This window comes from Alosa sapidissima, chromosome 7 (assembly GCF_018492685.1).
Source record: "Alosa sapidissima isolate fAloSap1 chromosome 7, fAloSap1.pri, whole genome shotgun sequence".
In the NCBI taxonomy this organism is placed as follows: domain Eukaryota; kingdom Metazoa; phylum Chordata; class Actinopteri; order Clupeiformes; family Clupeidae; genus Alosa; species Alosa sapidissima.
The window spans coordinates 29,544,385-29,563,048 of record NC_055963.1 but is presented as its reverse complement, the minus strand read 5'-3'; the positions used below and the strand labels follow the sequence as shown (position 1 = coordinate 29,563,048).

General features: G+C 48.9%; 1 protein-coding gene across 1 annotated transcript in view; it reads right to left on the bottom strand.

The window, feature by feature from the left end:
* Positions 1-934: 934 nt before the first annotated feature.
* Positions 935-18,664, bottom strand: part of bmp7b (bone morphogenetic protein 7b) — a 30,817-nt gene continuing 13,087 nt past the window's right edge. The window contains 7 exon segments of the mRNA XM_042099137.1: positions 935-1,930; positions 2,024-2,134; positions 3,194-3,270; positions 5,712-5,906; positions 7,448-7,552; positions 7,555-7,592; positions 11,642-11,834. Of these exon segments, the coding sequence (XP_041955071.1) occupies positions 1,781-1,930; positions 2,024-2,134; positions 3,194-3,270; positions 5,712-5,906; positions 7,448-7,552; positions 7,555-7,592; positions 11,642-11,834 (869 nt within the window). The 3' untranslated portion in view covers positions 935-1,780.

Genomic DNA, 18,664 nt, shown 5'->3' with positions numbered 1-18,664 from the left:
ATGATCTCAAGAGAGGACAACAAGGAGATATTTAGACTGATGTTCTGTAGCAATCTCTTCCCAGATCACATTCTCCCACAAGGTCTCATAAACAACTCCTGCATCCCATCATGAACCATCCATCACGCCATCTCCACTTAGGCCTAATGGTACCTTTCACAACACCAAGACCGCTTGCCTCCCATATCTAATGCACAAAGAGATTTCCCATAATGGTCTCAGTGCCTGCAGATGGACTGCGCTGCAAACCAACAACAACAAAAAAAAAAAAACGTTTTCTTCCAAATGTCTCCCCGGTGCATTGTTATAGCGCATGTGATTTGTGAACAAGTGAATCCTGTTTTGGAGAACTTCGAGTGGCTCCCTCCAAACTTGGCAGCGCTGTGCAGTATATCAACCTAATGGCGTTGGACAGATAATAATGTAATAAAGAATAAATGCTGTCCAGAATAACAACGTGTTCTTCATGCAGCACATAAAGAAATGTTTTCATTTTGTGTCTCCCCTCAAGCCAGCAGCACTATCAGCAGTGGGCATCCAACTCATCCATAGTCAGAACCAAGGTTTGCTAATCAGTGTTTTTCCACATTCATTCCTATAAAACTGATTTAGGAACCCAATATTGGCTGTAAAGTACACCAGAGTCTTCCTGAAACCAAACTGAATTTTTACTACAGAATGAGGTGCCGTGGTCATTGCTACGGCATGTGCTTTAATCGGTCTGGCTTGATGAGGGGGTTTGGGACGATGGACGACACAGATAAGGAGGACAAGGGGCTACAGTTTATGCCAGGATGATGGTTTAACGACTGGTATGTGTGTGCAAGCTCGGTCCTGTTTTATTTTTGTTAGTGGGTTCGATAACGGAGGGAGCACCTGATTAAAGACATATAGACACAGAGGCACGGATGAGATAAGACACACAGAGAAAGCATTCAGTCTCTTCATTCAAAGACCAGGAAATAAATACACTTTTTATTTTTAACTTTCTGTGAAAAAAGAAAACTATTTACACAATTTTGTACAAAAACAGTTCATAAGTTGTTCTCTCACTCGTGTAGCCCAGCCTTTTTAATCATCGAGACAAGCAAAATCATTTTTGGGAATAGGAAACATTTTGATGTAAAAAAAATCATAAAAAGACTGTCTTCTGTGTATTTCAATACAATCACTTCTTAAAATGTCTCCTCATAATACACAGTAGAAAGCACAGGGACCGGACAAGTGTGTGTGGACACATGGTTGCACCCATCTGTGAGTGTATGTGTGAGAGAGAAATGGTTTGTGAAAGATGAAGATGCTGTGTGTGTGTGTGTGTGTGTGTGTGTGTGTGTGTGTGTGTGTGTATGTGTGAGTAAGACAGAGAGAGAGGTCCATTGTTTTTTTGCAAAATGTTTCACTCTTCTGAAGCCTCTACCTTGTGTTTGTGTGTGTATGTGCCTATGTAGTGAGAACAGCCATTGATTAGGCTGGTGGACTGATAGTGCCTGCCACGCCTGCACTTCTCTCATGTCCAGATCCAGCAGTCCCATCTCTATGGTCCGACAATACCAGCAGTCCTTCTGACCACAACACACTCACTGCCATGAAGACATGTATGTGTGGGAGTCTGTGTTTCGGTGTGTGTTTGTGTGTGTGTGTGTGTGTGTATGTGTGTGTGAGCGACTGTGTGTGTGTGTGTGTGTGTGTGTGTGTGTGTGTGTGTGTGTGTGTGTGTGTGTGTGTGTGTGTGTGTGTGTGTGTGTGCTCCGAGCTGATCTCTGAGGCATTGGGAGAGGGTCTAGTGACATCCACAGGCTCTCACCACCATGTTGCGATACTTCTTGAGGATGACATTGGAGCTGTCGTCAAAGTAGAGGACGGAGATGGCATTGAGTTGCGTGGGCGCACAGCACGGCTTGGGCACCATATCTGGGTTGATGAAATGGACCTTGGGAGAGGGAGTGGTGAAAGTTCAGAGGTCAAGGGGTCATAAATTAACATACATGGGGGAGTGGTGAAATGGCCCATGGCCGTCACCTACCAGTGTCTGCACGATGGCGTGGTTGGTGGCATTCATGTAGGAGTTGAGAGGAAAGGCGCACTCTCCCTCACAGTAGTATGCAGCGTAGCCCTCAGGAGCGATGATCCAGTCCTGACCGCCGGGGGGAGGGAGGGAGGGAGATTTTGGAAAGAGAAGAGGAATTAGAGAGGGACGTGCCATAAAGAGCAAAAATCTGCTAAACAGCCCATGCTTTTGTGGATATCAATTATGGAACAGTGGAATGGGTGCCTGTAGACCAGGGGCAAAAGGTCACTCTTCTGTGGTGTCACTGTAGGTTATGGTGAGATAATAAGAATGTCAATTCTGTCAATGTGTGAGAGTGTAAAAGGAATTCTAAGATCTAAGCTCCTATTTTCCTGAGGAAAAAATGTAAGACAAAGAGGAGAGAGAGAGAGAGACGAGAAGACAGAGAGATCAAGCATAGCATAGAACTAGAGAAAAAGACACTGATGAGAAAAGAATGGGGTAATTATGGTTAGCATAAAAAGACAGACAGAGGAGAGTCCAAAGAGGAAGAGGAAGAGGAAGAGTAAAGGAGTGGGAGTGAGAGCCAGAGAGACAGAGTGACATCTGCCATGTGACTGCCGTGTGACTTGTGGCCACCAGGCTGATTAGGTAATAAGAGGCCTGTCCACTCTGGTGTGATATCCACTTCTATCCATTCTTTGAGTTAAGATGGCAACACCTCATGACACATTTAAGACTTGGTGTTGATACATGTCTCTAGGAACTAGGACTAGGAAATGGTTCAGATTGCACAATTTCAGATGATTCTAATCACAAGATGTGTGCATAATGTCGGATGTACTGTAATGTGGACGAGACAGAAAGAGACTGGGAATGAGACAGTACCGTATGTGGGGCTGAGACAGAGGAGTAAGAGAAGAGAGAAATACAGACAGAGAAAGGTTAGATGGCCAAGAAACAAATATGTGTGTGTGTGTGTGTGTGTGTGTGTGTGTGTGTGTGTGTGTTGTACAGAAGAGAGAGATAGAAGAGGATGAAGACAGAGGTAATGTATATAATTTGGTTTGAATGTGTGTGTGTGTGTGTGTGTGTGTGTGTGTGTGTGTGTGTGTGTGTGTGTGGTACAGAGAGGAAGAGGAGGATGAAGAGAGAGGTAATGTATGTACAGGCACAGTGCCCTACCTGCCACCCCAGGTCCCTGAAGCTCACATAGAGCTCATGCTTCTTACAAGCCTGCTTCTGATCCGCACTGCTGTTCTCTGTGAGGCCCGTGTCAACCAAAACACACACACATACATACACACACACACACACCATGGAGAAAGACAGGGTGTTAGAGACACTAAAAACCTGATGGAGAGAGGGAAGTCTCTCACACACTCAACAGAGCAGATATGTATAGAATGAGAGAACGAGGGAGTGAGAGAGAGAGAGGAAAGAGAGAGGGTGATTGTTTACTGTGCAGCTACATGAAAAGAGCAGCAGATAGTGATGTTAAGACAGGCCACTGTGTTTAACACATGATACATCACCCAGCCCAAGGGAATACAACGTCAAGAATAACCCCATCCCAGGCGCCCTCCCTTCACAGTCTAAAGGAGACTAAATATCCCACTAGTACAAAAAGATGGCCTGTAGGGTTTAGCGCTGCAGCACTGGGGTCACTTTTAAAGGGGGTCTCTTATTAGTAAGTCATAACTGAGCGCCCAAAAAGTTAAGGCGACAGCGATATATTTTATCAGTCTCCTCACACAAAGGTCCACCTGCAGACAGAGTCATTTGATCTGGTTGGCTTGGTCATGCTGACTGAATGTCCTCAGAGTTTCTGGTTGTTTTCTCTGGAGCTCTCGGGGTCCTTTAATGACTTGCTCTGGTCACCACTCTGATATGAGAATCCTTAAACTCCTATACAACTATACAGCCTCTACAGCTTTGCTCTGCTCTTTCTCTTCAGTGTTTCCCTCTCTTTCTCGGTCTGATGTCTCATCTTCTCGTCTTCTCGTCTGTCCTTCCTGGTCTAGTGCCAGTGCCGGAGCTCTTCCCATCTGGGAGATGTTATGCCTCAGAACAGCCGTAGTCAGAGGCCCGCTCAAATGGCAGTCCTACCAAACAAGCACAAAAAGTAGTTCCAAACTCACTTACTCACTCACTCGATCACGCCAACCCCTGTTGTATGCCAACAGGGTATGCAGAGTGTGCCAACCCCTGGTTGCTTAACGTATTTTAATGAGCAAGGCCCATGTGCCCACAAAGGCCAGAAGGGAAAAAATGGCTCATGGCTCAGGGGTTTGAGGCTGACCTTAACCACTGCTTCCTCCTCACACACTACAGCTAGTCATATTAGTCATATACGAACCCATGATATTAGTGTGTGCGTGTGTGTGTGTGTGTGTGCATTTGACGTTGCACAGACAGAAGTGGTTCTGGTTTAAGAGGGTCTCTCTACCTAAGTGTGAAGAGAAACAAGAAGAGATTCAAACGAGACAGATTCTAATCTGCAGCAAAAATAAAATAATAAAGCGACGTTCGCAGATGTTTTGGAACGCGGGGGAAAAAATCCAGGGCCCCCTACCCCCCCAACCCCCCTGTCCTCATCTGTCTTTGATTTCTCCCGAGACCCACATTACCCCCGCGTGGCGCGAGGCAAGCTCTCCAGGCTCAGACCGACGCGCCTGCCACGCTGCTCAGACACAGCCGCACACCTCGGGCTCAGGAATTTCACCTCTGGACAACCTCCGCCGCTCTACTAAACTGCTGTTGACAGCCACATGTATTATGCTCAGACACGATGAAAAGGATCATTCTTCATTGAAAAACACGCCGGATCAGATGTTGCCGTGCTCCCCTCCGACGCTCTGCTCACCAGTTAAAGACTGACCCTCCCACCCCACCCCCCGTTGACCTCCCCTCCCCCAACACCCACTCCTTAATCTCCACGTCCATCTTCCATGCTATGTCAGCATGATCAGCATTTTGAAGATGTTTTTTTATTCTCATGTCATGTGTTGTCTAAGCTTGTGTGTAAGCCTATGGCCTTAGCGCCAGCATCTCGCTCTTCCAACTGAGCTCCAGCCAAGCAGACATTACTCCCACACACCCATTGTCATAGCTTCTGTAGTATTCAATGTATACAGTAATCTTAAAGTATTTTTCTTGTAGTATATTCTTGTCATCTAGTGGTAAAAGTGGTAAAACCGAGGTCAAACAAAGTCTAGCTGCATCATTTTAAATAGAAGAAGTGTGATATGTCAAAACAATATATTTTGCATTAAAAGTAAAAGTGGCACATATAAAAAGAGGAACTGAAACTGAAAAAGGAGGAAGGAAACTGAGGAAACTGAGCTGCTATGCTCCCCACATTCTGTGCCCCCTGTGGAAAGGAGCCCCTCACCCCCCCCCCCCCCCCCCCCCCTCATCCCCCCCCCCATAGCCAACACATGTATGCACTTCCATAAACTGCACACGTCCACATTTATATCCCTGCTTGAGTTTGAGGTCTATATGTGCAGACCACACTCGTGTCTGCATCTCTGGCCCTACATCTCCCAGCCTGCTGTCCTGAGTTAGCGCCACCAGACTGACTCTCTCTCTCTCTCTTTCTCTCTCTCTCTCTCTCTCTCTCTCTCTGTCTGTCTGTCTGTCTCTCTCTCTCTCTCTCTCTCCACTGCCCCCAACCCCCCCGGCCGGTCGGGCTGCTTACCTGCGATGTTGGCCACTCGTAGTGCCTCCTGGCCCTTGGGCCCCTTGGCCTTGCGCGACTTGGAGCTGCCCTGGGTGGAGCGCACACTACGGATGTGCACCTCCGTGGCCTTGAAGAAAGCCACCATGAAGGGCTGCTTGCTCTGGGGCCCGTTGCGCCCGATCAGGCCCGCCGTCCGTGGGTTCACGCTCTGGCCTGCAGGGGGAGACAGAGAGCACCGGCTCACTCATATACACACACACACACACACACACTCACTAAGGCTCAGACTGGAAGGGGACAGTGGAAGGTGTATTTGTGGATTTGGCCGGAGGAAATTATATTGTCATTTCTGTCCTCCTCTCAACAGTAGTTTACAGATGGAATGGATTTAATTCTATAACGGAGGGAAGAACTTCATGCGTGCATATGAATAGTGTTTATGAAGTGTGTTTAAATCTTCTAGCTTTGTGACCATTTTGGAGTTTTGAATTTGTGCATGTTTTTTCTTTTCGTAGAGGCATATTTATGTAATGTGTGTATGTGTGCCAACTCGTGAATGTGTGTGTGTGTGTGCCAACTCGTGAATGTGTGTGTGTGTGTGTGTGTGTGTGTGTGTGTGTGTGTGTGTGTGGTCCGCACTGTTTCTTTTCTTTTGTCTGAGTAATTCTCAGAGCTGGGGTTTGTGAACGTGTCTGTTTTCTCTCCAAATTCCTTGCATGTTGTTTTGCTGCTTTTTGAAATTCATGACTTCTGTCAAGCACACACATGCTGCCTGACGTTAAAGAGACAGCCTTAAAAAGCCTGTGTCTGAATTTGCATGTGTGTGTTCTTTTTTCACACACACACACACACACACACACACACACACACACACACACACACACACACACACACACACACACACACACAAACAGTATGTGTAAGTGCCAGTGATAACATATCCTGCATGCATGTGCACCTCCATGCATTCTCCCACGCGTAAACACACACACACACACACACACACACACAAGCTGGAATGTATCTCAGTCTCTGTTCTGACGTGAGGCTGAAGCCAGGCTTGGTGGTTGTCAGCAGCGATGGGACGACCTGGCGAGCCTGCACAGACATGCCCCCTCACCTCTTCCACCGCCACCCCCCCACCCCCCACCCCACACACACACACATACAAACACACACACACCCGCACACACACAACCCTTCACATGAAAGCAGAATCCATCTGTTTTCCTACACTGTTACACTCCCGACGTGTAGCATCCTGCCCCCCAGAGCTGTGGGCTGGGAGTCTGCTCCTCTCTGATGCTCAGGGACTCAGGGACGAGCCTCTTACTACCACTGCTGAAGAGACAGGCACTGATCTCAGATCAGACTATGTAGTGCACACTATAGGAATAGTGGTGTGTGGTCTACGCATCTGTGTGTGTCTGTGTGCATATGTGTGTGAGCATCTGGTGTGTTGGCGCGTGCATGCGTGTGTGGTGTGTTTGCATGTGTGTGTGTGAGCGTGTGTGTGCATGTGTCGGTGAGTGCATGTCCATTATGTGCGTTGGATAATTAGGTGAGGACAGTTGAGCTTGTCAATGTTGGACTGCGAAGCTTGACTGACACTGATTGAGTTGGTCCCTGTAAATGGCCCCGGTCAATCTGCGCGAAGGCGAGTAAGTGACCGAGGAGATGGGCCAATCTGCGAGATGCGAGTAAGTGACAGAGAGATGGGACTGGAGGGGTTACTGCTGGAGTGGGTCACTCACCGTCCACTCCCTCCAAGACAGCTGCAGACCAGGTTGCGGCCGGGTTCAGGACCCAGTGGTTGCTGGTGGCGGTGATGTCAAACACCAGCCAGCCCTCTTCGCTGCCCAGATGACCCGCGAGTCCAGCAGGAAGAGGTCCGACTCCCTGTGACAGAAATAGAGAAAGAGAGAGAGACAGAGAGATAGAGAGAGAGAGTGGGAGAGGAATGGAAAGATACAAGTTAAAGCCAAGAGATACAACCTGTGGGTTCACAAAGGTGAGACTGGAGGGGAAAGAAGAAAGGAGACAGAAATAGAAAGAAGGAAAGGGAGGATGAAAGGAAGGGAGGGAGAGGACAGGGAGGAGGAGAGGAAAGAAGCGAGTGAAAAGGGAGTGACAGGCAAAGATGAAAGCAGGGGAGTCTCCGTGATCTGCGTATGCATTCAGACACTCGTAACATTTGAAGGACTTTTATTCTTCCGTCATGCAAATGTGCAGATGAGTGTGTTTGTGTGTGTGAGTAAGTGTGTGTGTGTGTGTGTTTGTGTGTGCATGCATGCATGTGTTATGTGAGGGCATATGGTGTGTGTGTGTGTGTTTGTGTGGTTTTTCTGTGAGTGCATGTGTGTGTGTATGAGTATGTGTATAATTACAAGTATGAGTGTGTGTGTGGTGTACGTTTGTGTGTATATGTGGGGTGTGTGTGTGTGTGTGTGTGTGTGTGTGTGTGTGTGTGTGTGTCTGTGCGTGCGTACGTGCATGCGTGTGTGTAAGAGATTGTTTGGATGCAGCGGAGGCCTGCCTGGGCAGGGCCACGCTGGGCTGAGCATCCGGAGTGCCCGCTGCCAGCCTGCCCGTCCGCCTGCCAAGACCCAGAAGGGAAGAGGCTGTAGAGCAAGTGGCGGAACAGCGGGATTAACCACAAGAGCGTCCCGACCACAAGAGGCCTGCAAAGCCAAAATGTTTGATTACTCCAAAGGCAAACAATGGAGCGCGAGTCACAGAGAGAGAGAAGCCGGGGAGGGAGGGAGAGAAGGAGAGAGAGAGAGAGAGAGAGAGAGAGAGAGAGAGAGAGAGAGAGAGAGGGGGGGAGAGAGAGAGGGAGAGAGGGGGAGAGAGAGAGGGACAGATGGAGAGGGAGAGAGAGAGAAAGGGAGAGACGGAGTGGGAGAGAGAGAGAGGGAGAGATGGAGTGGGAGAGAGAGAGAGAGAGAGAGAGGAGAGAGAGAGAGAGAGAGAGAGAGAGAGAGGGATATTTTGGATTGTGGTCGGCCTGAGGCCACTGGGACACTGTCAAGGGGGGAAGCAAAACAACGAGGACAACTGCATGGGAAAAACCCCACAGTGTTGTGCACTGACCTACATCAGGGGGGGCCGAGGCTGGACACTTAGATACAATTACAGCAAGGAATCATGTAAACAAAACACAAACACACCGAGGAGCGGAGAGAGAGAGAGGGAAAGAAGGATAGAGTAAAAAAGAAAAGGAGGACAAGGAGAAGCAGGATGGCAGAAAAAAGGAAGTGGACATCAAAGAAAAGAGGAAGTGGGGAAAATCAGCCAACAGATTGGAAAAAGAGAGAGAGACAGACAGACAGACAGACAGACAGACAGACAGACAGACAGAGAGACAGTGAGAGAGAGAGAGAGAGAGAGAGAGAGAGAGAGAGAGAGAGAGAGAGAGAGAGAAGAGACAGAGAGAGAGTGAGAGTGAAAGAGAGTAGAGGTGGCAGGAGGAGAGAGGGCTCCAGATGGTTTTGCCCAGGGGAGCACTTCATTTCCTTAATTGATCATAATGGCTTTATAAACGGCTGCTGCTCTCCCAGAGAACAAGCGGCCCCGCCGTAAATCACCAGCCGGAATTTAGCACCAGAGAGGAAGGGGTGGGGGGGAGTGAATATGCGATGGAGAGGGGAAAATAGAATTATAATGTGGGTGAGTTAATCAACTGACAGTGGCCATGAGAGAGGGAAGAATGGGGGGAAAACCCAGGAAGAGATTGAGACCACTTCAGCCAGAAAAAAAAGAAAAGAAGAGAAGAGATGCTAGGAAGAGGGGATGAAAAGAAAAGACAGATGAGAGAAAGAGAGCATAAGAAAGAGTCTGAGGAAGCCCTTGAGGGTTGAGAGGGAGAGTCTTTCCATCAGTGCAATCCATCCTGGAGCTTCCCCAAGGCCCTGAGCATCAGTAGACTGGCCAGGCTCACTCTGGACCACAGCTCCCAACCCCCCCCCCCCCCCCCAACACACACACACACACACACACACATCCTCAGCACACACCAGGAGCTGCTGCCCAGAAACCCAAGGCCTCCCTGGGTCACCTTTACTGCAGCTACCCCACACACACCTGGGACACAGGAAAGGACTCGAGAAGGAGGCTGTGTTTTCTCTTTTTGCCTTGTATTACACTCAATCCCTTTCGTTAGATGATGTATTCATTTAACTAAGCTCTCTCTCTCTCTCTCTCTGGCTCGAGAAGGAGACTCTGTTTTCTCCTTTTGCCTTGTATTACACTAAATCCCTTTCGTTAGTTTATGTATTCATTTAACTAAGCTCTCTCTCTCTCTCTCTCTCTCTCTCTCCCTTTCTCTGGGGAGAGGACAAAAGCATGTGTTGTTCCTCTGCTCCTCCAGGGGCAACACTAGCCTCCATGAGGGCTCTGGCGGAACAGAGGCAGGGAGGAAAAAGGGGGTATTGGCGGGGAGGGGTGGACAGTCTCCCCTGGTGTGAGTTACACACGCCCCCTCTGGAAGGTTCCGACAGGGCAGCTGGGGGAGTTAGACGTCTGCGGCACACAAGCAGCTCTTTGAGAGCCGGACCGACATCGCCTGGAAAAAGGAAAACACAGGGCGGCTGAAAGAGCCGGGGTCTGGAGTGAGTCCCCTAAGCTTCCGACATGCTGACCAACACTTCGCCACAACCTGTCTAAGGAGTTTACCCTGACAGAACAAACTAAATTTGAGATACTCATCGCACACCGCCCCGACCACCCTTCCCTTAACCCTACCCCTACTCCCAAGTTCCTGCACAGGGAAGAAGTGGTATTCTCTACAGGGGAACAGTGGTATACTCAATAAAAAGTGCTTAAACAGTGCCATTTAGGTACCGGACGGCTTGGGGGAAGAAACTCTTCCTGAGTCTCTCAGTCCTTGCAGCCAGTGTACAATATCTGCTTCCTGAGCGAAGCAGAGAGAACCGACCATAGACTGGGTGGCTGGAGTCTTTAAGTATTTTGGTGGTCTTGGTTTTGGTGGTACCGTTGTAGACCTAAAAAGTGTTGCATATTGACACCAAGGGGCATAGATATCAATCCTTCCATGGTGTTGCTTTAAGCCTGAAGCAGTTCCAAAGGGAAAGGTACGCACATCCAAGGTAGATTGCAAAAGGTGCCATGTCTAAAGTGTCAGCAGTAAAAAGAAGGATAGAGACATGCACACTGTTGCAGAAGCTCCCAGGCAACTTTTTATTATCGCTTTTTATTATATTATATTTTATTATAGTATTTTTTGCTGCTTCAAGCCTGCACATACCACCACAAGGCCCTGAGTGGTGCCAGTGGCTGGACAGTGGCTGGACAGTCTCTCTGCAGACGGGCCCGTTCCCTTCCATCTCCCTGTGCCCTGTGCTCTAGAGCGACGGTGGGGGTGGACAGGGTTACACCAATGGACCTGAACATGAGAAGATGGCGGCATGGAGATATGGAGTAGGAGGGCTGCTGAGGTTATGGCCTTCCCAGCCTAGCCATGTGCTGTGGGGTTCTCAGCTCTGTTCAATTCACATTCTTACATACGAGCACAGATGGCCCATTCAATGGGGGAGGCAGCAGAAACATACAGTTTTTTTTATCAAAATCAACAGTCCAAGAAGGCAATTAAGGACATTAAGGAGAAACAGGTGTACGTTTTCACAGGCAATACAGGCCTGATGAATCCATCCCCTGAGTTCCAACTCCCTGGAAGCCCAAATCATCCCACTGCCAAAGTTGTCCATCTTTACATTATCTGATATGTCGTAACATTTAAAGGACATTTATTCTTCCAGGCAAATGTGCAAATGAGTGTGCTTGCGTGTGTGTGAGTATGTGTGTGCATGCATGTATGGGTGTGCATGCATATGAATGTGTGTGTGTGTGTGTGTGTGTGAGTACCTCCACTTGTTTGTGTGTGTGTGTGTGTGTGTGCATGAGTGTGTGTGCCTCTGTGTGAATCTCACCTGTCTGAGTGTTCCTCCAGCACCTGGTAGACGCTGATGCGGAAGGTCTCGTTGTCAAATCGCTCCTGGACGAAGTCCTTGTAGATGCGGAACTCGGCAGCAGTGACCGCCTCCCCCTCTGGAATCCTGGACAAGTCGAAGCGGAATTCCCGGTGGTGCCGTCGCACGGGCAGGAACTCTTTGTCATGTTCCACTGAGGGGGAGGCAAGACAGACACGCTTTCACTACAGGGATGACCACAAACAAACTGCTATGTTCATCTGCTGGACACTGCATGAGAAAACATCAACAGATTCCTTAGGTTGGACTCTGTTAAGTTCTCTTGTGATTCTGACAAAGCAAGAACACACACACACACACACACACACAAACTAAAAGACAGTCAGACTTGTTCCAAAGGATAAAGAAGTTTGCCGTGATAAATTGAGAACACCCCCCAAGAGAGACCGTATGAAAAATGGAAAAATGTAAATTGATTTAGACATGGATACACAGACAGCTTTATGGCTTGCTCTCACACTCGAGCTGCTTTATGCTCGTTCTCGGAGAACCGGAGAGAATTGACGTCTCAGTCTCTCATCTGGACCACATGAGGTGAAGCCTGCACCCTAGGCCCAGCGCAACTTCCCCTGTGTCCATCACATACACAAACACACACACACACACACAGAACAACCTAATCCTGTTATATTTCTCAAAGAAACCTGAACCTACACAATACAATGCTTGCTTAATCCATACAAACACACACACACACACACACACACACAGGCTCACAGATCCATAGTACACACAGCACAGTTCACACATTCCTCCCTGCCTCCCCAGCACACAGCAGGGATTGCTGTCTCATCTCCCATCGTCCTTTCAGACCGGATCTGTTTTTGCCTTTCGTTCGGTAGCCGTCATGCCCGTCACCCCGCCACCCCTAATACCCTCCGTTGACCCCTGACCCCCAGTTTGGTTAACTTAACCCCCGGTGTTTGTCATATCCTGCCCCGAGCCCTCTATTCCGCAGGACGCCTCGGCCTCCTGTGGTGCTTCAGGGCCGTGAGCTCACTGGCCCTCAAGAGCAAAAGCCTTCACCTTCCCACAAACATGCAGTCGTGCAGGAGGTCCAAGCTGGGAGAGTTATTCCCTGACTATGACACAGAGGCCACAGGAAGTACCAGGAGAATTACTAAAGCCATTTTCGATGAAAGGCTTCGACAGATTAAATTGAGTTGACCACGTCAAAAACATATTTTTGGTCTTCCCGAAGCTGCCGTAGCTCTGAAACTGAATTCAGCATGACAGATTCCTACCAGCATCTTGTGATCCTGTGGGTGCCATGGAAACACGGCCCCATTCCGTGCTGCGGGTCAGTTCTGGAGTGCTGACCTCTGCAGCCGAGCCCATCGCTGCGGTCCAGAGGCCAGCAGCACATCCTGCAGCCACACCCAAGTCCTCCGCTCACTGCCCGGCTACTCTATCTCATGCTGAGGTCCTCCCCTGTCTCTCTCTCTGGCCTATCCTTCCGTCCACTTCTAAGGGCTATTATTGGCCCAGCTGGCCATATGAAGGGCTGCTTTCTCCCTGATGTCTCTTTCCCTGGACCTCTCTGGATGCTTTCCCTGTGGTTTTATGGGCGTGGTGGTGCAGCGGACAATCGGTCGGCCCGGGTTCGATTTCTGAACCTGCCGTTGTGAGTTCATGTCGATTTGGATAAGTGTCTGCTAAATACGAGTCAACTTTTAACTTTTTTTTCCGCCTTTTTTCAGTGTGCTGTGCCATTTTAGGAAAATCTCTGTGTTGTTTCTCATCAGACACTCATGCCTCATTCATCCCTCACTCTCTCTCTCTCTCTCTCTCTCTCTCTCTCTCTCTCTCTCTCTCTCCTGTCTTTCGGTGGTGAGCTGATTGGCCAGTGAGCGCCTGCACCGGAGGCCTCGTCATCATCATCACGTGGCCGGTGAACTCTGCGCAGCTTTGGCTCGTCTGCCAGCTCTTTATCACGGCCAAGGCCTCGCAGTCGGACACAGACACAGAGACAAAGAGCGCCTTGTTGACACTTCCACTCCTGCGCTGCACAGTCAGAGCACCGAGTGGCCAGCTGTCCCCCCAGTCCACCACACCGCTGAATGACTGACCATGATTGAGTGGCGGAAGATTGTAAATAGAAAGTAGATGGACATTAACTGCTTAACTCAGACCCATGGCTCTCTGCCGTGCTGTAACTTGTCTTATTGTCAACTCCCTCTCTCCTCTTTGCTCATTTTCCTAATGACTTTCTTCCCCTCCTCTGCTCATTCACTCTTTCCTTTTCCCTGTCCATCTGTGATGCTGTAGATCTCTTTTTTTCTCTCACTCACTTCTTTTATCCACCCTTTCCCCTTCATTCGCTCATGTCCCTCTCTCTCCACCACACACACACACACAAACACACACACACACACACACTGTGGCTGTGTGCAGCACACACAATGGCCTCACTGTCCGTGCAAGTGTGTGTGCACTCAGGGAAAGAGCATGGATCTAATTACTCTTCAGTGCAGGCCGGGTTTCTGTTGGTGATTACAGGAGGCCCATTCCAGTGCTCATTGTCCGGAGCTTCCCAGACCGTTTGCATTGTTTACATACCGCTTTCACTGAGAAGCACCCTCACAGTAGAGCTCTGCGACTCATCCTAACCTCAACCCTCAACCCCACCCCCCCCCCAAACCACCACCACCACCATCACCCTCCCCAGCATCTCAAGCCCAGAGCACCTGTGCCTGTGCTCCCCCCTTCTTCTCCCTCTCCTCTGTAGAATGGGACCTTTCAGAACACCAGCCTCTGGCCTCTGCACTGGGACACTGCCTCTACTTTATCTCCCTGACAAGCTCTTCTCTCTCTCCCTCTGTCCCTCTCTCTCTCTCTCTCTCTGTCTCTGCGGTCAGGGGCCCCCAGGGGAGTGATTGTTTGCCCGTCTCGGAACAACACCTGCGGACCTCATAGCCCCTCTAAGCACTGGATACAGGTGAGACGGTAATTCTGGAGCCCATTCATCTGTGCCCTTGCTTCCTGACCGGAACAACTGCAGTCTTTGATGGCTGGCTGGGCTGGGCAGCAGCTGATGGTACCTGTTAAGAGTTTATTAAGGTGGGGAGTGGGGAGTGGGGGTGAATATGGGATCTGCTTAAGAGGTTTGCTTAGCAGTGGTTCAATTTCATAGTGGTATGTTGCGTGTTAGCTCTTTCCTTCTCATACCATATCGTACTATACCTCTTATCTCTCTGTCGCCCGCCCCCTGCCTTTTCTCCCCTCACTCCCGGAACCATCACTCCATCCTGGAACATGCATTTCCCCACAGCATCAAAGGAGACAGCTGACTTTTACTAGACTCCCCTCTTTCCCTCCTCTCTCTCTCTCCTCCCTTCCTCCCTTCCTCCCTCTCTCTCCCTCTCTCTCTCTTTGTCTGTCGAGAGGGAAGATCAAACGCAGCGTTCCGGGGTGGTGTAAGTGCTTTTCCATTTCTCCACGGTGGTGTTTAATGGCCGCCGGGGCACCACGTGGTCAGAGCCTTCGCCGCTGCTCTCGCCGCTCAGACATGTGCCCCTGGAACGGCTTTAAAAGCTCTCCTGACAGACGGCCCTCCACGCCTCCCACTCCGAGGAGATCCCATCCAAGGTCCGAGTCCAGGCTTTTATGGCGGCTCTGGTATGTTGTTCCGGACCGGCTGCTCGAGCCTGCTCTTGTGGCTGTATTTCAGGAAGGTTATCTGAAGCGTTAAATCCAAAATTTCCCACCTGTTCTTGGAAAGACCTGGTACACAGCTCCAGAACTGATTTGGAGCCAAACAAATTGTGGAATAGGGCCTGTTTTGTGTGTATCTGAATATGTGTGAGTTTGTCTGTGTGTGTGTGTGTGTGTGTGTGTGTGTGTGTGTGTGTGTGTGTGTGTGTATGAATGCATCTGTGTGTTCGCGACCTTGTGTGTGCATGTTTGTGTGTGCACTGTGTGAGCAAATGTGCACATCTGTGTGTGTGAGTGTGTGTGTTTGTTAGTGCACAGCTGAGCTGGCAGACTTGCAACTGGCTTGGAGTCCTCCTGGCCTTGTACTTTAAGTGCACGCGTGAGGTCACCACACGACTATGTGCATATTGAGTAGATGACATAAAAAGTCAGCCAGCTACACTAATACACACATGAACACACAAACATACACACACATATACACATACACACACACACACACACACACACAACGAAAAGCAAAAATACAAGCATGCACAGTAAGGCAAAATTGCTTCTACTAGGGGACACATCAGATGATAAAACAGAAACACAACTACACACACACATACACACTCATTGTGCAAACTCTAAGGGTATGAGTGAACACCAAGATGTACAACTGCATAACATGTCTAAACACACACACGTACACACACACACACGTACACACACACACACGTACACACACACACACACACACACACACACACACACACACACACACACACACATGCACCTCCACACTGAAAGCTGGTAAGCAGATTGCTGGAGCAGGACTTCCCTCTCCTCCCCTCGCCGCGCCGTTGGCTCATAAATAAAGCGGCGGAATCAGAGTGCAGAGGCGGCGATGACATGGGGAAGCCTGCACCACCTCCCCACACATCAGCCTGCAGACCCTCCCCTGGGCCCCCTAACACCCCCCCCCCCCCTCCCTCCATCTCCCCCTCGCACCCCTCCCCCCCCACACCAGGCCCAGCACAGGTGCATTCTGCACAGGCCCCGGCGATGGCCATCTCCCACCCCATGCCGCTAAGAGAACCACCAGGCCCTTAATCTTGCCGTCCGCCCCTCTGCACTCCAAGGCCTTTATCTAGAGGACTGTGAACAGCTGGCTGCACACTGCACACATCTCCAGCTAACCCTTTCCAGTCTCTTTTTTTCCTCTGCTTTGTTCTTTTTTTCCATGTTCTGCACTTCTCCCCCTCTTTCCTCATGGACATTTGCTTCTGACCGTGGATGTAACAGCATATTTCAAAGGAGCCGTACAGTCCATTAGACACAGGGGCAGGGTAAAAGAAAATAGAGTTGACTGAAGTAAATGGAGTAGCTTTCTTTGAATGGGATGAGAACCCAAGGCCCACAACAATAATAGGATTCTAAAACAGAGTGTCTGTTAGTGACTCTCTCTTGCAATCAAGGAAGCCAGAGAAACTGAACGTTCTAATCCGAAGCTGCATGTGAGGAGGTGACGACAGATGAGACTGACAAACATTGGGCCTACTTCCAGCAAATAAGTATATAAATCTCGACGTTTTAAAAGGCTTAACAATAAACATTCCTTGCCTCAATCATGAAATAGGCTAAGGATGCAGGGCACGATTTTGAGTTGGGTTTCGCAAAAAGTTGTTGATATTTTGCCGTCAACAACCAATTAAATAACACCCCCACCTTCCAAGTTTGTGAAGCACATGGTTGGGTGATGGGTTTATGATTCAGTCTGACTCACTATCTTTGGTTCCCATTTCCAGAGTCAGGATTGTGTCGCAAACACTCAAAGAACAGTTAGACAACCATGTGGAGCAATTCTCTGAACTTGACCAAAGGTTTAGGGATGGGATTAGAATCAAAGACTTTGTACAAAGCTGAGCGTTCTTATTTTCTGAGTGACCACGAGTTGAAACAAGAGGAGCGTTAGTTTATCATGTCACCACAGCAAATGAGTGAACCAAGCGAGTAAATGCATTGTCTTTCTCTCTTTCACTATTCCTTATGTTTCTGGCTCTCTCTCTCATAGCCTCCTTCTCTTTCCCTCTTTTACTCATTCAACTTTTCCCCTCTCTCTCTCTCTCTCTTTCTCTGGCAGTAATTAGAAGTGGGCTAGGGTGCAGTTAAATGAAAGCGGGCACATTTATGACTTCCTCTGGGAGGAAGTGAGTGGCTGGCGGAGTGGTGGCCCTACCTGTGTTAAACAAACAGAGGACACGCCGGGAGGGGAGCAGCAGTGGGCATTAAAAGGGGCAGCCGGGGAAACTCTATCCACAGGCATCTGAAACGCTGCCCGTTTCCAACCCTGCTTGCTTTTTCCTCTCTGTTGCTGGCCCAGCCCCGGATACAAACACACACACACACACACACACACACACACACACACACACACACACACACACACACACAGATCTTGATGCAAATATACACATGTGTATGCGCGCACACTAAAATACACACAAAATGCAATACACACATGCAAACATTGAAATTCAAAACAAAACCACTGACTCGCTTTCTCTCTCTAAGACACTGACACACACACACACACAGACACACACACACAAACATACAAACACACACACACACACACATACAAACACACAGGCTCTTACACACTGGCATTTGTACACACCAGAAGTGGTGTATTTCAGAAACTCTCTGTATGCTCCAGTCTCACATGGCAGCGCCCACAAGGTCAGTAAAGGTTACAGCTTTACACACTCACACACACTCACACACACACACACACACACACACACACACACACACACACACACACACACACACTCACACACACACACCTGATGTGGCTTTGTTCCTTTTTTCATGGAGCGGATATACGCATATTCGCATCAGACTTCAAAAAATAGGAATCAGTTCCTTTCAGATGTGTGTTATAACTATAAAGAGAAGAGGAAATGGAGGCCCAATCAAAAAGACACCTGCTCCTATGATGTGCAGGATGGTTCCCCTGTGGGGAGTTTTCAATTAACAGTCAGAATAAGATAAAACATCTGCTAGCACATGTGCATGCAAGCGTTTTACGTTTGACTGTGTGTGTATGTGTCTGTCTGTCCACAGGCATATGTATGACGGAATTTTATAATGTCCTGTGTCGCTGGGTGTGTGTTTATTCGTGTGAGTGAGTGTTCAGAAATCAAATGTGCTCCTTGCTGAAAACATTTCAATGTGAACATGACCAAAGCCATATTCTCGGACGCGGACAACAGAGACTGATTGAAAACGTCCCAGCCACACAACTACTGTATCACAAATATC